The following is a 23,840-nucleotide window of genomic DNA, read 5'->3' as shown; positions in this document are numbered from 1 at the left end:
ACTAGATGCTTTTAAAACTATGCATGTATTTCTAAAAGAAAGAAATTGAGGTTTATAAATAGGCCGAATGATAAGTAAGCAAATGTGCAAAGTCAAAGGTGCCAGAGGAAATTTGATTTGATACCATTAATTTGAAATCAAATTTAAATTGCTGCTCAAATGTATAAGATCAATTTCTTTCCATATCAACAAACCCTGCCTAGTGAAACGAGTTATCATTACAGCCACAATTGACATTGACGGGAATAAAAAACAACTGCCTTCCTTAACGTCTAGAATTTACTATTGATGCTGTTATTGTACAACTGTTTAATGTGCGGTGTTAAATTTGTCTCTCATATTTTAATCAAGCCATCAACCATTTAAAATAAACAAGTTAAAATGTCTTTTAAAATAGCGGAGAGAGGAATTTGATACAAGCATAGCTCCTCCCCGCTGAATGACAGTAAAAGCAGATAAGGGTAGTGTTACATTAGAATTCAGTTTTTCACAGGTACTAATCACCTCTCATGTGTTGCGTCTAAGTTGAGATCCAGCCTGATGTGTTGATGAATTGTTGAACATGTTTTCCACACTTGTCATACTCGCAGTTTCTTGCTGGGCCTTTCTTTTCCACCCAGTCAAACTTTGCAATATCCCTGATGATATTGTAGGAGCCAGAGCACCGGGAGACATCATCATCGGAGGACTCTTTCCAGTCCACGAAAAGGTGGAAAACTTGGCAAGCCGGACTCAGCCGGGACCACTACACTGCTCGGAGTAAGTTTTGCATCATCATCAATTAGCTTTACTTTTGATATAAATTACAGTATATTTTAAGACTGTGCTTATTTTCAATTGACCTCTGAGAGATTTTTAAAGAATGAAAGAAGGAAAAAGGAGGACAGAAGGAAAGAAACTTGCATTTTTATAGTGCCTTTCAAGGCCTCGGGATGTCCCAAGGTGCTTCACAGCTAATGAGGTACTTTTGAAGTGTAGTCATTAGTGGTAATCTTAACCTAATCCACCCGCTGGAAAACCTACACTAGCTAAAAATGATTTCCATCAAAAGTCCTTAACTATTTTACAAGAATAACAACCTGAGTGGAGGGCTGGAGGGATTGTGGTGCATGAGGAATGCAATAATTTGATGAATAATTAAGTAAAATAGGGTGGCATCAGCTTCCCACCAAGCAGTTAGGTTAAAATTACCCCCACTGTTGTAATGTAGGAAACACAGCAGTCATTTTGCACATAGCAAAATCCCACAAACGGCAATGAGATAAATGACCAGTTAATCTGTGCTAGTGATGTTGGTTAAGGGATAAATGTTGGCCTGGAGGCCTGGAGCACTCCCCTGCTCTACTTTGAATAGTGCCATGGGATGATTTATGTCCACCTGTGAGATCAGATAGAGCCTTGATTTAAAATCTTATCTGAATGACAGCACCTCTGACAGTGCAGTGGTTGAGAGCCATTTTGTTAATGTCTGCTAACACAATTCGCTGAAGATTATTTTGAATGTAAAATAATAGGAGAAATCATTTGCAAATATTGCATGCAAAAGCTCTTTAGTCAATAACATTACATATACATAAAACTCTATCTACATCTTACATACTGTAGTGTATGTACCTTTAAGAGAGAACTACTTTTACAGCTCCTGTATACTGTAGTACCAGCAGTGACCACACCTGTATATAAGCTTTGAGCATGCCTCTGTACCCCCAGTCTTGAGACTACCCTACTCCAGTAAATACCTGTTGATTGTTAAGTTACAGCATCCGTGTGGTTATTGAAAAACATCATACTCTCAGAATCACGGATCTAACAGTGGTGACGAGTGTCGATTCAAATCTACCTGCAACTCTGCATTTCCCTTCGAGGATTCGCTCCGGGAGGGCGGTGGAAGAAAGTCGAGGCCAGAAACACGGGCGTCGACCACGAGCAACCGCCCAGTCGTCCGGCAGAGAGTGAACATCACAGGGGAGGCTGTGGAGAGCCGGGCTTGGTTCCCCAGCCATGACGATCAGCAACAAACTGACGACAGGTACCAGGTACAACGCAGACCCTTCCCGGACAGCGGCGGCTGGAGCTGACCGATGGCAGAGAAAAAGCCGAGCAGCGTCGACGGGGTAAGATAGAGGGTGAAGCGCACAGGGCGCAGCCGGGGGTTGAAAACCGAGCGGCGTCGAGGAAAAACAAAATGTAGAGAGAGAGGGTAAAGCAGCAGCCGGGTTCAGGACCGAGCGGCGGAAACGGGAAAGGCGCACAGAAAAAAAAATGCGCAGAGCACAGCCAGGGCTCAAGGGCTGAACAGTGTCCACGGGGAGAAGAAGGGAGAGCGTGGGAGACGCCATTGAGCCGCGGAGAAGAAGGAAGAGTGCGGGAGACGCCATTTTTAGAAGCCGCAGCAGAGAAGAAGGGCGAGCGCGGGAAGAAAGGAAAGCACGGGAGACGCCATTTTGTGCCAGCGGAGAAGAAGGGAAAGCGCAGGAGACGCCATTTTTGACAGTTAAATCACACCCAGGGATGCTGAAGAGTGGCAGTATCTCTACGTTCGACAATGAAGTCGAAGATTGGGCGACATATGTGGAACATATTGAGGTGTACTGCAGGGCGAATGAAGCGCCAGATGCTAGGAAAGCACTGGTTTTGTTAAATTCCATGGGTGCAAAAACTTATGGGTTACTGCGAAACCTAATAACCCCAGAGAAGCCCGTGAATAAGAATTTCGAAAGCATAGTAGAAATCCTACAGGACCACTTAAACCCCACACCGCTGCTGATAGCAGAACGATTTAAGTTCCATAAAAGGAACCAACACAAAGACGAAAGCAATGCTGAGTACTTAACGGAACTGCGCAAGCTATCGAAATACTGCCAGTTTGGAGTGGGACTCGCAGATATGTTAAGGGACAAGTTTGTGTGTGGGCTTCAAAGTGAAGGAACCCAGAAATGGCTTCTATCAGAAAAGGATCTTACGCTGGACAAAGCTTTCAGTATGGCAGTATCACATGAAGCAGCCGCAAGGGGCGCTGCAGAGATACAATGGAGACTGCAAGAATATGGCACCAATGAAATGTCCTATAGAACAGGGAAGTGTTATCACTGCGGCAGAACAACACACGACCAGAAGGATTGTTGGTTCAAGGACCAAGTGTGCAGACAGTGTGGAAAAGCAGGACACATAGCAAGAGTCTGCAGGTCTGGGAAGAAAACCAACAGAAAGAAATCTCCACAGGAGAAGTACAAAAAGGTACACAGGGTGATGGACAGTAGTTCAGACGAACAGAAAAGTGACACAGACTCCAGAAGCAAGGAGCTGGGTTGTCTGAAACTACATAAGGTAACCAAAATGGAGGATCACCAGACTATCTGGGTTACACTCAAGATAGATGGAGTCCAAGTGAAAATGGAATTGGACACAGGATCAGCCCTAACAGTCATAAACCAAAGGGACTACAAGCGGCTATTTTCACATATACCCTTGAAAGCTACAGAGATTGTCTTGAAGACGTACACGGGGCAAAAAGTCTACCCCAAAGGAAAATTAAGGGTGAAAGTGATATACAAAGGCCAGGAAATACCTAAAATGGACCTATATGTATTGCCAGATGGAGGACCACCACTGCTAGGACATGAATGGATCCGGAAGATACAATTAGATTGGCATTCCATACAGGCACTGAAGGTTGAGGCCAAAAAGGATGACGACGTCACACCTGGACGACTGTCAAAAATGCTAACTGGCGCACAAGAAGTGTTCCAGGAGGGACTAGGAACACTAAAAGGCATAACAGCAAGATTAAAATAGAGGAAAATGCAAGCCCAAAGTTTCTTAGCGCCAGACCAGTGCCTTATGCAATCAGACCAGCCGTCGAAGCAGAGCTGGAAGGGTTGGAACGTTCAGGAGTACTGTCCAAAGTAGACTGGAGCGAGTGGGCTACTCCCATCATTCCTGTAATGAAGAGGTCGTTGAGTAATACGCCTGGGGAACCAAGAAGGTCCGCATCTGTGGGGATTTTAAGGTGACAGTGAACCCAGTCCTTCACACGGTACAATATCCGCTTCCACGAATTGAGGATATTTTCGCCTCGCTATCTGGAGGTAAACGCTTCACCAAAATTGATCTAGCCCAGGCGTACCTGCAAATGGAGGTAGAAGAAGCCTCGAAACAATACCTCACGATCAACACTCATAAAGGTCTCTATCAATACAATCGGCTGGTGTTCGGGGTAGCATCGGCTCCAGCTATTTGGCAAAGGGCGATGGATCAAGTCCTGCAAGGGATTCCAGGGACCCAGTGTTATTTGGACGACATCCTGGTCACGGGCGAAAATGACAGTGATCACCTCGCCAACTTGGAGAAGGTGCTCACCAGATTAAAGGAATATGGGCTACGAGCTAATCGGCACAAGTGCGAGTTTTTCCAGAAGCAGATCTCGTATTGTGGCCACGTCATCGATGAAGAGAGGTTACATAAGTCCCCTGAAAAGATTGAGGCAGTAGTCAAGGCTCCAGCACCGGAAAATGTGTCACAACTGAGGTCATTCCTCAGGCTGGTAAACTACTACCATAAGTTCTTACCAAATTTGTCCACGGTATTACACCCACTGAACACCCTACTGCAAACAGGGGTACCATGGAAGTGGAATGACGAACGTAGACGAGCTTTCCAGAAGTGTAAAGAATTGATCACATCAAAAGAGGTGTTGGCCCATTTCAACCCAGCACTACCAATTCGTTTGGCATGTGATGCATCACCCTATGGTATTGGAGCGTTGCTGTCGCACAAATTCCCAGACGGGTTGGAGAGGCCAGTAGCCTTTGCGTCTCGGTCACTAACCTCAGCCGAGCGCAACTACGCCCAGATTGACAGGGAGGCCCTCAGCCTAGTATGGGGAGTAAAAAAATTCAACCACTATCTGCATGGGCAGAAGTTCACCTTGCTGACTGACCACCAACCACTTGTCTCCATCTTTAATCCTAAGAAGGGCGTTCCAGTGATGACTGCACAACGGTTACAAAGATGGTCCCTGTTTCTAGGGGTGAATCAATATGAAATAGAATATAAAGGCACGAAACAGCATGGAAACGCTGATGGGCTATCACGCCTGCCACTGCCTACTATGGAGGAAGCACCAGCAGTGGACCCTATCAAGATATATTATTCGTCAATAATTGAACGATTGCCAGTAACGAACGCGGATATAGAGAAGGAGACCTGCAATGATCTGACACTGTCTCGGGTATATGATTTGCCGGTGAGGGGATGGCCAACACATGGCGACTCACTGTTGCCAGCATTCTCATCTAGAAGAGAACAGCTGTCAGTATGCCAAGGGACAGTGATGTGTTGATCCCGAGTGGTGATTCCACCCAAGTTAAGGGAGAGAGTGCTAAATGAGCTTCATGAAGGTCATCTGGGAGGGGTGAAAATGAAAAGCCTTGCTAGGGCTTATGTGTGGTGGCCGGGGATCAATCAACAAATCGAGGACCTAACCAAGAGCTGCTCAGGATGCCAGAAGGTCCAAAATGCACCACCACATGCCCCTCTACACCCATGGGAGTGGCGCTCCTCTCCATGGCAACGGGTGCACATTGATTTTGCTGGTCCATTCATGGACTCAATGTTTTTAATAGCAGTGGATGCTCACTCAAAATGGCCTGAGGTGATAAAAATGTCCTCAACCACTACAGAGAAAATGATTGCAGTCCTACGGACCATATTTGCCAGGAACGGCTTGCCAGAGCAGATTTGCTCTGATAATGGACCACAGTTTGTGTCCGAAGAGTTTCGGAAATTTATGAGAAGGAATGGGGTCAGGCATTACACATCCGCCCCGTATCATCCAGCCACTAATGGATTGGCTGAGAGGTTCGTACAAACCTTTAAAAAGGCGATAAAGACCATGTGCAACGATGAAATTCCACTACAGCATAAGGTGGACAATTTCCTATTAGCCTACAGAAATGCGACACATGCTGTCACCAACCAGACCCCGGCCATGATGTTCTTTAACCGAAGGTTGAGATCTCGTCTGGATTTGCTCAGACCAAATGTGCGAAGAAATGTTGAGGATAAACAATTCCAGCACATCAATGAGAAGCCGACAAGGAGCTTCAATGTATGACAACCAGTCTTGGCCCATGACTACCGAACAGAGAAATGGCAACCCGGAACGATATGCACAAGGCAGGGGCCATTAATGTACACAGTGGATGTCGGGGAGAACATTGTGAGACGCCACGTCGATCAGATCTTAGCGTCACAGGAACAAGTCAACCCCATGTCTCGAGTACCTGGGGATGAACCCGACATACCAGTAGCATCTACCTCAGAACCAGTAGCAGTGGAAACCGATGAACTAACCGACGAAAAGGGGCCAGAATCGCCTCCGCACCAAGAACAAGAACCTCAGGAAAGGCGCTATCCCGAAAGGATCAGGAAGCCGCCCCAAAGACTGAATCTATAAATGGACTATTGTTGTTTAATGTACATGTTAAAGTGTTAATTGTTATTTGAATATTAGGGGTACTGCTAATCTAAAAGGGGAGGAATTGTAGTGTATGTACCTTTAAGAGAACTTTTACAGCTCCTGTATACTGTAGTACCGGCAGTGACCACACCTGTATATGAGCCTTGAGCATGCCTCTGTACCCCCAGTCTTGAGACTACCCTACTCCAGTAAATACCTGTTGATTGTTAAGTTACAGCATCTGTGTGGTTATTGAAAACATCATACTCTCAGAATCACAGATCTAACACATACATTTCATCCTCATTAGCACAGTAGTTTTAAGATAGCACAAAATGTAAACTGAAAAGTGAGGAATTACAGTCTCAAGCAGTAATTTGTAACAAAGGCAGTGATGGGGGGTGGTGTTGGGGGGTGGGGGTGGGTGGCCGTTGAGGTGAGGGTCCCAGTTTTCCTTGTTGCGCATGCTGATGCTACTCTGAGTTATACAATGCCCAAGGTTGTGCATTATTTTACTCAGAAACAAAAGCTATTTTTACAGTCATAGACACAAATGGGTTGTGGACCATTTTATGAATAGCATATGAATTTGAGATGCACTTTAAGGCACAGTGCAATTGTAAATGTGTGCAATACAGCTGTCCAAGTGAAGGAAACAAAAATTAAACCATCCAAACAAACTTCAAAAATAAAAGATGCAGCAAAGTTTTTCAGCAAGGAAGCATCACATGGCCGGAAGGGAGGAAATCTACTTTCTGCTAGAATTTGGCTGGTTATGTTGGATATTCTGCGTTGTGTTTTATTATCTTACTTTGATGTCACCCTCTCTCAATTTCAAATAGACACAGGTGGCCTGTGTGTGTGAGTGTCATGTACGGTTTAAGGACAATAACTTCTGCTTAAAGCAGAAGTGGCTTCATAGAATCATACAATGATACAGCAAAGAAGGAAGCTATTTAGCCCATTGTGTTTGTGCTGGCTCTTTGAAAGAGCTATCCAATTAGTCTCACTCTCCTTCACTTTCACCATAGCCCTGCAAATGTTTCCATTTCAAGTATTTATCCAATTCCTTTTTTGAAAGTTACTATTGAATCTGCTTCCACCACCCTTTGAAGCAGTGCATTCCAGATTGTAACAACTCACTGCATAAAAAATGTTTTCCTCATGTTGCCTCTGGTTCTTTTGCCAATTATCTTAAATCTGTATCCTTTGGTTACTGACCCTTCTGCCACTGGAAACAGTTTCTCCTTATTTAGTCTATTATTTATTTATTCAGGTTGGGCTACATTAAAATTATCGAATAAACAGACAATTAGAATATAGGCATTTTCTTCACCAAATCAAAGATGAAGCTAACACTTGTCCACCTAGAAACACCTCACTTTTTACTTCTGGAGATTATAGCTTGTTTGATAGAACTAAAGGTAGAGTTAGATAAAACCAAATGAGTAAATTTCCTTCATGTTTTAATGTTTTTTGTCTTCCATTTGTTTTTTTTTCAATCCAGCATTTTTTGATTCATCTGACTCCACCCTCTTCTCTTGTATCTCAACAATAAGAACATAAGAGCTAGGAGCAGTAGTAGGCCATTTGGCCCTTCGAGTCTGCTCCGCCATTCAATAGGATCATGGCTGATCTTCTACCTCATCTCCACTTTCCTGAACTATCCCCATATCCTTTAATTCCCTTAATATTCAAAAATCTATCGATCTCTGTCTTGAATATACTCAACACTGAACCTCCACAGCCCTCTGGGGTAGAGAATTCCAAAGATTCACCAACTCCTGAGTCAAGAAATTCCATCTCAGTCCTAAATGGCCGACCCTTTATTCTGAGACTGTGACCCCTGGTTCTAGATTCCCCAGCCAGGGGAAACATCCTCCCTGCATCTACCCTGTCAAGTCCTGTAAGAATTTTGTATGTTTCAATGAGATCACCTCTCATTCTTCTAAACTCTAGAGAATATAGGCCTAGTCTACTCAATCTCTCCTCATAGGACAATCCTGCCATCCCAGGAACCAGTCTGGTGAACCCCTCTATGGCAAATGTATCCTTCCTTAGGTAAGGAGAATATGTCTGAGAAGCTGCTTTTCCTAACTTTGAAGGTGACATTCCTAAATTGTTGAAGCAAAGTTGGAAAACAGCCCCCATTCTCTTCTCCCTTTTTATCTCTTCTTTCCTGAAGGAGCTGATTTTTGCTGGGCTACAGTTACACGGTCACCTACCCTCCCCTCCTCTGGTGCCTCACTCAAATGACCACCGTTCATGTATGAGGCCAGGCAGTGAAATGACAGCAGACTTTTGGAAGGCATGACAGCTCAGCCCAATCCTGTCCTTACCCAGCACTCCCTCACCGTCCACCATGAGGCACTGGATAACAATGAGGAGTAGTGACCCTAGCTGACTTTTCCACACTTGGACTCAGGAGCACTGAGGGCAGCTGAGACACTAACTGTTGCCCAGCTGAGATCAGATCACTCGGCACAGAGCAGGAAATGAATGTAGGACCTTTTGGCCTGAAAACCCGAATATTAACAAAACTGTTCTGGAATAATATAGTGTTGAAAAATAAGCTATCTTGATTATCTTTTCTAAATCTTCCGCCTTATTACCTCACACGATTAAGTACATTGGAATTATTATTAACATATAGGTTGTAGTGTATGTACCTTTAAGAGAGAACTACTTTTACAGCTCCTGTATACTGTAGTACCGGCAGTGACCACACCTGTATATAAGCCTTGAGCATGCCTCTGTACTGTCAGTCTTTACACTACCCTCCTCCAGTAAACACCTGTTGATTGTTAAGTTACAGCCTCCGTGTAGTTATTGGAAAACATCATACTTTAAGAATCACGGATTCAACAGTGGCAACAAGGTCGATTCAAATCTACCTGCAACTCTGCATTATCCTTCAAGGATTCGCTCCGGGAGGGCGGTGGAAGAAAGTCGAGGCCAGAAGCACGGGCGTCGACCACGAGGAACCGCCCAGTCGTCCGGCAGAGAGTGAACATCGCAGGGGAGGCTGTTGAGAGCCGGGCTTGGTTCCCCAGCCACGACGATCCAGCAACAAGCTGGCAACAGGTACAGCGCAGACCCTTCCCGGACAGCGGCGGCTGGAACCGACCGACGGCAGAGAAAAAGCCGAGCAGTGTCGACGGGGTAAGAGAGAGGGTGAAGCGCACAGGGCGCAGCCGGGGGTTGAAAACCGAGCGGCGTCGAGGAAAAACAAAACAGAGAGAGAGAGGGTAAAGCAGCAGCCGGGTTCAGGACTGAGCGACGGCAACGGGAAAGGCGCACAGGAGAACGTGCCAGGGCTCAAGGGCTGAACCGCGTCCACGGGGAGAAGAAGGGAGAGCGCGGGAGACGCCATTGAGCCGCGGAGAAGAAGGGAGAACGCGGGAGGCGCCATTTTTGAAGCCGCAGCGGAGAAGAAGGGCAAGCGCGGGAAGAAAGGAAAGCGCAGGAGATGCCATTTTGTGCCAGCGGAGAAGAAGGGAGAGCGTGGGAGATGCCATTTTAGACAGTTAAATCACACCCAGGGATGCCGAAGAGTGGCAGTATCACTGCGTTCGACAATGAAGTCGAAGATTGGGCGACATATGTGGAATGCATTGAGGTGTACTGCAGGGCGAATGAAGTGCCAGATGCTAGGAAAGCACTGGTTTTGTTAAATTCCATGGGTGCAAAAACTTATGGCTTACTGCGAAACCTAATAACCCCAGAGAAGCCCGTGGATAAGAATTTCGAAAGCATAGTAGAAATCCTACAGGACCACTTAAACCCCACACCGCTGCTGATAGCAGAAAGATTTAAGTTCCACAAAAGGAACCAGCATAAAGACGAAAGTAATGCTGAGTACTTAACTGAGCTGCGCAAGCTATCGAAACACTGCCACACACCCTGAAAAGAAGCTTCTTGGAGGTCGAAGCCAGAGCAACGGGTGTCAACCGTGGGCAACCGCCCAGTGATCCATCAGAGTTCAGAGAATCGCAGGGGAAGCTGTGGAGAGCTGGGCTTGGCTCTCCAGTCAAGGTGTTCCAGCAAATCGGGCTGGTAGCAGGTAGTGCGCTGACCCTTCCCAGACTGCGGCGGGCTAGAGCTCGATCGAGCGGCTCTGCAAGGGGGCTGAGCAGCGTCGTCGGGAAGGAAAAGAGAGAGAGAGGGCGGAGCGCACAGGGCGCGGCCGGTGCTCAAGAGCCGGGCAGCATTAAAGAAAATTTAAAAAGGGGAAGGAAAAGAGATGCACAGTGGACAGCGTCGAAGAAGAATAAAACTTAGAAAATTAATTAACAAAAGGGAGACGCGCAGAAAGCCGCGGGGCGCCGCCATTACTATTTAATCCATTGGGGAAGAAGGAAAAGCGCGGGAGGCGCCATTTTAAACCACCCAAGATGCCGAAGAGTGGCAGCATCACTGCTTTCAACAACTAAATAGAAGACTGGACCATGTATGTGGAAAGAATTGAAGTGTACTGCAAGGCAAATGAGGTGGCCGATGAAAAGAAGGCGTCGGCATTATTGAATTTGATGGGCGCGAGAACGTACGGCCTATTGCCGAATTTAATTACCCCAGCTAAGCCAATGGAGAAAAGCTTTGACGAGATTGTCAATATCTTACAGGAACATCTAAACCCTACACCGCTGCTGATAGCAGAAAGATTGAAGTTCCATAAAAGAAACCAGCACAAAGACGAGAGTAATGCTGACTATCTTATGGAACTATGCAAGTTATCGAAACACTGCCAGTTCGGAGCAGGACTGGCAGATACCTTAAGGGATAAGTTTGTCTGCGGGCTCCAGAGTGAAGGAACCCAGAAACGACTACTTTCGGAAAAGGACCTTAAGCTAGAAAAGGCTTTCAGCGTGGCAGTATCCTACGAAGCAGCAGCACGGGGAGCTGCGGAAATACAACAGAAACCGCAAGAATATAGCAACAATGAAATGGCATATGGAGCAGAAAAGTGCTATCACTGCGGCAGAACAACCCATGACCAGAAGGATTGCTGGTTTAAGGACAAAATATGCTGGCAATGTGGAAAAGTGGGACACATAGCACGAGTCTGCAGGTCGGGAAAGAAAACCAACACTAAAAGAACTACTAAGGAGAAGTACAAGAAAGTACAAAAGATGACGGACAGTAGTTCAGAAGATCAGAAGAGTGATAATGACTCCAGGAGCAGGAGACTAAGTTGTCTAAAGTTACACAACGTGATCGCAAAGGAGGATCACCGAACCATTTGGGTCACCCTCATGATAGCAGGGTCCCAAGTAAAGATGGAATTGGACACAGGATCAGCCCTAACAGTCATGAATCGACAAGACTACGAGCGGCTATTCTCACACATACCCTTGAAGGACACGTCCATTGTCTTGAAGACATATACGGAGCAAAAAGTCTACCCCAGAGGAAAAATAAGGGTGCCCGTTAAATACAACGGCAAGGAAACACAGAAACTGTATCTATATATACTACAAGATGGAGGACCACCATTATTGGGACATGAATGGATCCGAAAAATACAATTGGATTGGCATTCCATTCAGGCGCTAACTGTGGCTGACAAAAAGGATGACGATGTCACACCTGGACGACTGTCAAAAATTCTAACTGATGCGAAAGAGGTGTTCCAGCAAGGACTTGGGACTCTAAAAGGCATAACGGCAATGATAAAAATTGAAGATAATGCAAACCCAAAATGTTTTAAGGCCAGACCGATACCTTATGCGATCCGCCCAGCCGTCGAAGCAGAGCTGGAGAGTCTGGAGCGTTCGGGTGTGCTGTCCAAGGTGGACTGGAGTGAGTGGGCCACACCCATCGTTCCTGTAATGAAGAAATCATTGAGCAGCAAGCCTGGGGAGCCGAAGAAGGTTCACATCTGTGGGGACTTTAAGGTAACTGTGAACCCAGTCCTTCACACAGTACAATATCCACTTCTGCGGATAGAAGATATTTTCGCCTCACTATCTGGAGGGAGACGCTTTATGAAGATTGATCTGGCCCAAGCGTATCTACAAATGGAGGTGGAAGAAGCATCTAGGAAATACCTCACGATAAACACTCACAAAGGTCTTTACCAGTACAACCGACTAGTATTTGGGGTAGCATCAGCTCCGGCTATTTGGCAGAGGGCGATGGAACAAGTCCTGCAAGGAATCCTGGGGACCCAGTGTTATTTGGACGACATCCTGGTTACGGGCGAAAATGACAGTGAACACCTTGCCAACCTGGAGCAGGTGCTCACTAGATTACAAGAATATGGGCTACGAGCCAACCGCCCCAAATGCGAGTTGTTCAGGAAACAAATCTCGTATTGTGGCCACGTGATTGATGAAGATGGGTTACATAAGTCCCCAGACAAGATTGAGGCAGTAGTCAAGGCTCCAGCACCGGAAAATGTGTCGCAACTGAGGTCGTTCCTCGGGTTGGTGAACTACTACCAAAAGTTCTTGCCAAATTTGTCTACAATTCTGCACCCACTGAACGCCCTGCTGCAAACTGGAGTAGCATGGAAATGGAGTGATGAATGTAAGCGTGCCTTTCAGAAATGTAAATGCCTAATCACTTCAAAAGAAGTATTGGCCCACTACAATCCAACACTACCGATTCGGTTGGCATGTGAAGCGTCTCCCTACGGCATTGGAGCAGTGCTGTCGCACAAATTCCTTGACGGTTCAGAGAGGCCAATAGCCTTTGTGTCACGCTCATTAACCTCAGCCGAGCGTAACTACGCCCAGATTGACAGGGAGGCCCTCAGCCTGGTGTGGGGGGGTGAAGAAGTTCAATCATTATCTGCACGGGCAGAAATTCACCTTACTGACTGATCACCAGCCTCTTGTCTCCATTTTTAACCCAAAGAAGGGTGTTCCGGTGATGACAGCGCAGCGGCTGCAAAGATGGTCCCTTTTTCTAGGGGCACATCAATACGACATAGAGTATAAGGGCACGAAACAGCATGGAAACGCTGATGGGCTGTCGCGCCTGCCGCTGCCTATGGTGGAGGAAGCACCTGCAGTGGACCCTGTTGAGATATTCCACTCGACCATAGTCGAATGTCTACCTGTTACAAACTAAAGTATAGAGAAGGAAACCCGAAATGACCCGACACTCTCTCGGGTCTATGATTTGACGGTGAAGGGATGGCCAGCACATAGCGACTCACTGTTGCCAGCATTCTCGCCAAGGAGAGAACAGCTGTCAGTGTGCCGGGGGACCTTGATGTGTGGATCCCGAGTGGTAATTCCACCCAAGTTGAGAGATAGAGTGCTCAATGAGCTTCATGAGGGTCATCTGGGAGGGGTAAAAATGAAGAGCCTAGCGAGGGCGTTTGTGTGGTGGCCGGGAATCGATAAAGAAATCGAGGAAATGACCAAGAGATGCACAGGATGCCAGAAAGTCCAAAACGCTCCACCACAGGCCCCGCTACACCCATGGGAGTGGCCCTCATCTCCATGGCAACGGGTACACATTGATTTTGCTGGTCCATTTATGGACTCAATGTTTTTAATTGCCGTGGATGCACATTCGAAATGGCCAGAGGTCATCAAAATGTCCTCCACCACCACGGAGAAAACTATTGCAGTCCTACGGACCATCTTCGCCAGGAATGGCTTGCCAGAACAGATTTGCTCCGACAATGGACCACAGTTTGTGTCCGAGGATTTCCGGAGGTTTTTGAGGAATAATGGGGTAAAGCATTACACATCCGCCCCATATCATCCAGCCACAAATGGATTGGCTGAGAGGTTTGTTCAAACCTTTAAAAAAGCAATAAAGGTGATGTATAACGACAACATACCACTGCAACACAAGGTGGATAATTTCTTGTTTGCTTACCGGAATGCGACACATGCAGTCACCAACCAAGCTCCAGCCATGATGTTCTTTAACCGAAGGTTAAGATGTCGCCTGGATTTGCTCAAACCAAATATAAGACGAGATGTTGAGAACAAGCAATTCCAGCACATCAATGAGAAGCCAACCAGGAGCTTCAAGATAGGGCAACCAGTCTTGGCCCGCAACTACTGAACAGAAAAATGGCAGCCAGGAACGATATGCACACGGCAGGGACCACTAATGTACACAGTGGACGTTGGAGAGAGCATCGTGAGATGCCATGTTGACCAGATTCTAGAGTCACAGGAACAAGTCAACCCCATGCCTCGCCCATACGTACCTGGTGATGAACCCGAAGTACAGATTGCGTCTACCTCAGAATCAGTGGTATTGGAAGCTGACGAACCAACCAATGACAATGAGCCAGAATCGACTCTGCCGCAAGAACAGGATACTCGAGAAAGGCACTATCCAGACAGGATCAGGAAGCCTCCTCAAAGACTGAATTTATAAATGATTACTTTCAGCTGATGTATATAGTACAAAGAAAATCGTAATTGTAATTAGTTATTATTTAATTGTTAAATGAATGTTATGTACTGTTTATCCAAAAGGGGAGGAATTGTAATGTATGTACCTTTAAGAGAGGAACTATCTTTTACAGCCCCTGTACACTGCAGTACCAGTAGTGACCACACCTGTATATAACACCGTGTAGTAATTTGTACAGTTAGCTCCAGCATACCCTCTGTTCAGTAAACACCTGTTATTACCGTTCTCCTGCAGTCCGTGTGTTATTGATACGCGGACACTACAGGGTACACCCATCGTTCCTGTAATGAAGAGGTCATTGAGTAATACGCCTGCGGAACCAAAGAAGGTCCGCATCTGTGGGGATTTTAAGGTGACAGTGAACCCAGTCCTTCACACAGTACAGTATCCGCTTCCACGGATTGAGGATATTTTCGCCTCGCTATCTGGAGGTAGACGCTTCACCAAAATTGATCTGGCCCAGGCGTACTTGCAAATGGAGGTAGAAGAAGCCTCGAAACAATACCTCACGATCAACACTCATGAAAGTCTCTACCAATACAACCGGCTGGTGTTCGGGGTAGCATCGGCTCCGGCTATTTGGCAAAGGGCAATGGATCAAGTCCTGCAAGGGATTCCAGGGACCCAGTGTTATTTGGATGACATCCTGGTCACGGGCGAAAATGAGTGATCACCTCGCCAACCTGGAGAAGGTGCTCACTAGATTAAAGGAATATGGGCTACGAGCTAATCGCCACAAGTGCGAGTTTTTCCAGAAGCAGATCTCGTATTGTGGCCACATTATTGATGAAAAGGGGTTACATAAGTCCCCTGAAAAGATTGAGGCAGTAGTCAAGGCTCCAGCACCGGAAAATGTGTCACAACTGAGGTCGTTTCTCGGGCTGGTAAACTACTACCATAAGTTCTTACCAAATTTGTCTACAGTATTACACCCACTGAACACCCTACTGCAAATGGGGGTACCATGGAAGTGGAATGACGAATGTAAACGAGCTTTCCAGAAGTGCAAAGAATTGATCACATCAAAAGAGGTGTTGGCCCATTTCAACCCAGCACTACCAATTCGGTGGGCATGTGATGCATCACCCTATGGTATTGGAGCGGTGCTGTCGCACAAATTCCCAGACGGGTTGGAGAGGCCAGTAGCCTTTGCGTCTCGGTCACTAACCTCAGCCAAGCGCAACTACGCCCAGATTGACAGGGAGGCCCTCAGCCTAGTATGGGGAGTAAAAAAATTCAACCACTATCTGCATGGGCAGAAGTTCACCTTGCTGACTGACCACCAACCACTTGTCTCCATCTTCAATCCAAAGAAGGGCGTTCCGGTGATGACTGCACAACGGTTACAAAGATGGTCCCTTTTTCTAGGGGCGAACCAATATGAAATAGAATATAAAGGCATGAAACAGCATGAAAACGCTGATGGGCTATCACGCCTGCCACTGCCTACTGTGGAGGAAGCACCAGCAGTGGACCCTATCGAGATATTTTATTCGTCAATAATTGAACGATTGCCAGTAACTAATGCGGATATAGAGAAGGAGACCCACAATGATCCGACACTGTCTCGGGTATATGATTTGACGGTGAGGGGATGGCCAACACATGGCGACTCACTGTTGCCAGCATTCTCATCCAGAAGAGAACAACTGTCAGTATGCCAGGGGACAGTGTTGTGTGGATCCCGAGTGGTAATTCCACCCAAGTTAAGGGAGAGAGTGCTCAATGAGCTTCACGAAGGTCATCTGGGAGGGGTGAAAATGAAAGCCTTGCTAGGGCTTATGTGTGGTGGCCGGGGATCGATCAACAAATCAAGGACCTAACCAAGAGCTGCTCAGGATGCCAGAAGGTCCAAAATGCACCACCACATGCCCCTCTACACCCATGGGAGTGGCCCTCCTCTCCATGGCAACGGGTGCATATTGATTTTGCTGGTCCAATGGACTCAATGTTCTTAATAGCAGTGGATGCTCACTCGAAATGGCCATGGTGATAAAAATGTCCTCAACCACTGCAGAGAAAACGAATGCAGTCCTACGGACCATATTTGCCAGGAACGGCTTGCCAGAGCAGATTTGCTCTGATAATGGACCACAGTTTGTGTCCGAAGAGTTTCGGAAATTTATGAGAAGGAATGGGGTAAGGCATTACACATCCGCCCCGTATCATCCAGCCACAAATGGATTGGCTGAGAGGTTCGTACAAACCTTTAAAAAGGCGATAAAGGCCATGTTCGATGATGAAATTCCACTACAGCATAAGGTGGACAATTTCCTGTTAGCCTACAGAAATGCGACACATGCAGTTACCAACCAGACCCCGGCCATGATGTTCTTTAACCGAAGGTTGAGATCTCGTCTGGATTTGCTCAGACCAAATGTGCGAAGGAATGTTGAGGATAAACAATTCCAGCACATCAATGAGAAGCCGACAAGGAGCTTCAATGTAGGACAACCAGTCTTGGCCCGTGACCACCTAACAGAGAAATGGCAACCTGGAACGATATGCACACGGCAGGGGCCATTAATGTACACAGTGGATGTCGGGGAGAACATTGTGAGATGCCACGTCGACCAAATCTTAGCGTCACAGGAACGAGTCAACCCCATGTCTCGCGTCCCTGGGGATGAACCCGACATACCGGTAGCATCTACCTCAGAAACAGTAGCAGTGGAAACTGATGAAATAACCGACGAAAAGGGGCCAGAATCGCCTCCGCAGCAAGAACAAGAACCTTAGGAAAGGCGCTATCCAGAAAGGATCAGGAAGCCGCCCCAAAGACTGAGGCCTAGAAATTCAGTCGCGTTTGCGCCCACTTAGGGGCGAAAGAGTGGGTTGCGCCGGAAGTTTTTTAGTGCCCGAAATTAAGTTGGTCCCTAACAGCGGCGTTAGCCAGTAGCGCTGCGCCGGCACTGATGACATCATCGGTGTGCGCAGCGCCCCGGTTCCAACGCGATTCCGTGCCGAAGGCCAAATTCAGTTGCGGCCGCCTCGCCCGCAGCGGCCGCAAACAACGTTTGAAAAACGGGGCCTTGCAGCTCCGAGAGGCCGGCGCATAAAGGTGGAGGGGTGGCCGGCCGCTTTCCCGGCGGCCGCATGGCCGCACCTCCCTCCCCGGACTCCTGCACCACCCCCCCGCGGCATTGCTGTCTGACTCCCGCGAGCCCGGCACTTCTCCGTGGTGCCGGGCTCATTTGCCGGGGGAATCCAGCGGCGATCTCACGGCTGCAGGCAGCTCCTCCTTAAGAGAAGGAGGAGGCCTGCAGTACCCCAGCCTGCCGCACCGCATCGGGTGGCGCAGCGGCAGCTGGACGCCTGAAATAGACTTTCATCGCCCCAAGCGAGGCGGCCAAACCCTGCAATAGCGCCCGCCTCCGTCTTGGCCAGTCGCAACTGAATTTCAGGCGGGCGCTACGGGAATCCGGGCGAGCGCTAAATTTCGGGCGCTAAAGACCTGGCGGGGCCTTACTGAATTTCTAGGCCTGAATCTATAAATGGACTATTTCAGTTTAATGTGCATGTTAAAGTGTTAATTGTTATTTGAACATTATGGGTACTGCTAATCTAAAAGGGGAGGAATTGTAGTGTATGTACCTTTAAGAGAGAACTACTTTTACAGCTCCTGTATACTGTAGTACCGGCAGTGACCACACCTGTATATAAGCCTTGAGCATGCCTCTGTACTGTCAGTCTTTAGACTATCCTCCTCCAGTAAACACCTGTTGATTGTTAAGTTACAGCCTCCATGTAGTTATTGGAAAACATCATACTTTAAGAATCACGGATTCAACATAGGTTACCCAGTGCCTCCAAGGTACTTCTCAGGCATATGAGCCTCGATATTAACCCCCCATGACAGGTGGGAGAGGGTCGGGACCGTGGTTAAAAATGTTAAAATGGGGAACGCATCCCTAACCTGCCGTGTATGTGTCTGTTGCTGTTTACGATGCTGGGTTTCATGTCATGCAAGTGTTCCACCTTGGAGAGATTGAGATTGGGAGCCTGATTTGTATTTAACAGTTGCCGTGTAGTTTTCCCAGGGCATGGGAAATCCAGCAGCGAAAGGAAGGCGGGAGCTCCTGGCTCAAGTGCCTTTAATAGCACTCCTTGTGATCCAGGTGGAGTGGGAGTGCTCCCTCCCGGCCCCTCAAGGAAGCCGTCGGCCTCCCCTCTGCCGATCGCAGCCTCTCTCACCCCAGCCACGATTGTAGACCTACCCCATCAAGCTCCGATCTCAGGCCTTCCTCCATCCTGCAATGGTCGACTTCCCTCCCCATCCCCCAAGCCCCAATCTCTCACCCCCTCCCTCCAATGATGGCCTCTCTCCCCCTCCTCAAGCCCTGATCATTTGCTCCCTCACCCCTCCCGATTACCAGGGACCGTCCCCAAGGGTCTGCAGCTGCGGCCTCCTGCCGCTAGCCTGTCAATTTGTCCGGATGCCAGGCGAGAAATGGAAGAAAATAATTATAATGTGTTCCTACTGTTAAGAACATAAGAACATAAGAAATAGGAGCAGGAGTAGGCCATTTGGCCCCTTGAGCCTGCTCCGCCATTCAATAAGACCATGGCTGATCTGATCTTGGCCTCAACTCCACTTTCCTGCCCGCTCCCCATAACCCTTGACTCCTCGTAGCTCAAATATCTGTCTATCTCCGCCTTGAACATATTCAATGACTCCGCCTCCACAACTCTCTGGGGTAGAGAATTCCAAAGATTCACGACCCTCTGAGAGAAGAAATTCCTCCTCAGCTCCGTTTTAAATGGGCGACCCCTTATTCTGAGACTGCGACCCCTAGTTCTAGATTCCTCCACGAGGGGAAACATCAGCAGGACCTCCGTGACACCAGTCTTGCCAGATCTTCCCCGCATTAATGTGCTCCCCGCACCCTCCTCACCTCCCCATAAATATTGGTGCCATGGGGGAGGGTCACAAACCCAAGCTCTTTACTCAACTTGAGCAATGTACATTCTTATCCGTTGCTGTTAGCAAACTGGTTAATGCATTTGTTCCAGTATCTTACCAACAACTTACACTTATATAGCATAAGTAGAAAGAACAACAACTTGTATTTATATAACACTTTTAACATACTACAACATCCCACAACGCTTCACAAGGAGCGTTATCAATCAAAATTTGACACCAAGCCACATAAGGAGATATTAGGGCAGATGACCAAAAGCTTGGTCAAAGAGGTAGGTTTTAAGGAGCGTCTTAAAGGAGGAAAGAGAGGTGCAGAGATGTAGTGAGGGAATTCCAGAGCTTAGGGCCTAGGCAGCTGAAGGCATGGCCACCGATGGTAGAGTGATTAAAATCACAGATGCTCAAGAGGCCGGAATTGAAGAAGAGCAGAGATTTCAGAGGGTTGTAGAGCTGGAGGTAATTACAGAGATAGGGAGGGGGCGATGCCGCGAATGGATTCGATAACAAGGATGGGTATTTTTAAATTTAGGCATTGCCGGACCGGGAACCAATGTAGGTCAGCGAGCACAGGGGTGATGGGAGAACGCAGCATTTCAAGGTGCTTTACAGAAAAGGTGGACACTGAGCAGGGGAGAAAGTGGGAGAGGGAAACAGTTTTGGGGAAGAGAGCAAAAAAGCACAAAGTGATGGGTTTCAAACAGGTTTTTGAAAACATGAATGGAGGTAGTTGTTGCGTCCGTGTATAATAAGACACAGACTGCAGGAGAAATGGTACAACAGGTGTTTACTCAACGTGGCTCACAGTGGAACTGATCTGTGCAGATTACTACGCAGTGCTATATACAGGTGTGGTCACTGCCGGTACTGCAGTATACATGAGCTGTAAAAGATAGTTCCCCTTAAAGGTACATACATTACAATTCCTCCCCTTTTAGATTAACAGTACCATAACACTCATTTAACAATTAAATATCAAACTAATTACAATTAACACTTTTAACATGCAACATTAGCTGAAAATAGTCTATTTATATATTCAGTCTTTGGGGAGGCTTCCTGATCCTTTATGGATAGTGCCTTTCCCGAGTGTCTTGCTCTTGGTGCGGAGGCGATTCTGGCCCCCTGTCGTCGGTTGGTTCATCAGCTTCTGATGCTACTGTTTCTGGGGTAAATGCGACCTGTATGTCCGGTTCATCACCAGGTACGTATGGGCGAGGCATGGGGTTGACTTGTTCCTGTGACTCTAGGATCTGGTCAGCATGGCGTCTCACGATGCTCTCCCCAACATCCACTGTGTACATTAGTGGGCCCTGCCGTGTGCATATCGTTCCTGACTGCCATTTTTCTGTTCGGTAGTCGCAGGCCAAGACTGGTTGCCCTACATTGAAGCTCCTTGTTGGCTTCTCATGGATGTGCTGGAATTGCTTACTCTCAACATCTCTTCGTACGTTTGGTCTGAGCAAATCCAGGCGAGATTTTAACCTTCGGTTAAAGAACATCATGGCTGGGGCTTGGTTGGTGACTGCATGTGTCGCATTCCGATAGGCGAACAGGAAATTGTCCACCTTGTGCTGCAGCGGAATGTTGTCATTGTACATAGCCTTTATTGCCTTCTTAAAGGTTTGTACGAACCTCTCAGCCAATCCATTTCTGGCTGGATGATACGGGGCGGATGTGTAATGCGTTACCCCATTCTTTTTCAAGAACATCCGGAACTCTTCGGACACAAACTGTGGTCCGTTGTCTGAGCAAATCTGTTCTGGCAAGCCATTCCTGGCAAAAATGGTCCGTAGGACTCCAATAATTTTCTCCGTGGTTGTGGAGAACATTTTGATGACCTCAGGCCATTTCGAGTGCGCATCCACGGCTATTAAAAACATTGAGTCCATGAATGGACCAGCAAAATCAATATGCACCCATTGCCATGGAGATGAGGGCCATTCCCATGGGTGTAGAGGGGCCTGTGGTGGTGCATTTTGGACTTTCTGGCATCCTGAGCAGCTCTTGGTCAGGTCCTCAATTTGTTTATCGATTCCCAGCCACCACACATAAGCTCTGGCTAGGCTTTGCATTTTTACCCCTCCCAGATGACCCTCATGAAGCTCATTGAGCACTCTATCCCTTAACTTGGGTGGAATTACCACTCGGGATCCACACATCAAGGTTCCCCAGCACACTGACAGCTGTTCTCTCCTTGTCGAGAATGCTGGGAACAGTGAGTCGCCATGTGCTGGCCATCCCTTCACCGTCAAATCATATACCCGAGACAGTGTCGGGTCATTTCAGGTTTCCTTTTCGATACAAGCGTTAGTTACCGGTAGGTATTCAACTATAGCCGAATGGAATATTTCGACAGGATCCACTGCTGGTGCTTCCTCCGCAGTAGGCAGTGGCAGGCGTGATAGCCCATCAGCATTTCCATGCTGTTTTGTGCCCTTATATTCAATCTCATAGTGGTGCGCCCCTAGAAAAAGTGACCATCTTTGTAGTCGTTGCGCAGTCATCACCGGAACGCCCTTCTTCGGATTAAAAATGGAGACAAGAGGCTGGTGATCACTCAGCCAGGTGAATTTCTGCCCATGCAGATAGTGATTGAACTTTTTCACTCCCCACACTAGGCTGAGGGCCTCCCTGTCAATCTGGGCGTAGTTACGCTCGGCTGAGGTTAGTGATCGTGACGCAAAGGCTATTGGCCTCTCTGAGCTGTCCGAGAATTTGTGCGACAGCACCGCTCCAATGCCGTAGGGTGACGCATCACATGCCAACCGAATTGGTAATGCTGGGTTGTAATGGGCCAATACCTCTTTCAATGTGATTAGTGTTTTGCTCTTCTGGAAAGCTCGTCTACATTCGTCACTCCACTTCCGTGGCACCCCAGTTTGCAGTAAGGTGTTCAGTGGGTGTAGTATTGTAGACAAATTTGGCAAGAACTTATGGTAGTAGTTTACCAGCCCGAGGAACGACCTCAGTTGTGACACAATTTCTGGTGCTGGAGCCTTGACTGCTGCCTCAATCTTCTCTGGGGACTTATGTAACCCCTCTTTATCGATAACGTGGCCACAATACGAGATCTGTTTTCTAAAAAACTCGCATTTGGGGCGGTTAGCTCGGAGCCCATATTCCTGCAATCTTGTGAGCACCTGCTCCAGGTTGGCAAGGTGATCACTCTCATTTTCGCCCGTGAACAGGATGTCGTCCAAATAACACTGGGTCCCTGGGATCCCTTGCAGGACTTGTTCCATTGCCCTCTGCCAAATAGCCGGAGCTGATGCTACCCCGAATATCAGTTGGTTGTACTGGTAGAGACCTTTATGGGTGTTGATTGTGAGGTATTTTTTTGATGCTTCTTCTACCTCCATTTGCAGATACGCCTGGGCCAGATCAATCTTAGTGAAGCGTTTCCCTCCAGATAGCGAGGCGAAAATATCTTCAATCCGCGGATATTGTACGGTGTGAAGGACCGTGTTCACTATTGCCTTAAAGTCCCCACAGATGCGAACCTTCCTTGGTTCCTCAGGCGTGCTGCTCAATGACTTTTTCATCACAGGGACGATGGGTATAGCCCACTCGCTCCAGTCTACCTTGGACAGTACACCTGAACGTTCCAGACTCTCCAGCTCTGCTTCGACAGCTAGGCGGATCGCATAAGGTACCGGTCTGGCCTTAAAAAATTTTGGGCTTGCGTTTTCTTCAATTTTAATCATCGCTTTCATGCCTTTTAGTGTTCCGAGTCCTTGCTGGAACACTTCTTTCGCGTCAGTTAGGATCTTTGACAGTCGCCCAGGTGTGACGTCGTCATCCTTTTTGTCAGCCACAGTCAGTGCCTGTATGGAATGCCAATCCAGTTGTATTTTCCGGATCTATTCACGTCCCAGTAATGGTGGTCCTCCATCTTACAATACATACAGGTCTAGTTTTGGTGTTTCCTTACCGTTATATATAACGGTCACCCTTATTTTTCCTTTGGGGTAGACTTTTTGCCCCGTGTACGTCTTCAAAATAATTTTTGTGTCTCTCAAGGGTATGTGTGAGAATAGCCGCTCGTAGTCCCGTCGGTTTATGACTGTT

The 23,840-nt window shown here is 47.3% G+C and overlaps 1 protein-coding gene across 1 annotated transcript in view; it reads left to right on the top strand.

Moving 5' to 3' along the window:
• The first annotated feature begins 285 nt into the window (after positions 1–285).
• Positions 286–23,840, top strand: part of LOC147112728 (G protein-coupled receptor family C group 6 member A-like) — a 58,703-nt gene continuing 35,148 nt past the window's right edge. The window contains exon 1 of the mRNA XM_085997322.1: positions 286–759. Coding sequence (XP_085853448.1) covers positions 563–759 — 197 coding nt within the window. The 5' untranslated portion in view covers positions 286–562. The remainder of the gene's footprint in view (positions 760–23,840) is intronic.

Source organism: Somniosus microcephalus, chromosome 9 (assembly GCF_052327205.1).
Source record: "Somniosus microcephalus isolate GS21.2 chromosome 9, FLI_Smic_1.0, whole genome shotgun sequence".
NCBI lineage: Eukaryota > Metazoa > Chordata > Chondrichthyes > Squaliformes > Somniosidae > Somniosus > Somniosus microcephalus.
This window is presented reverse-complemented; position numbering and strand designations above follow the sequence as displayed.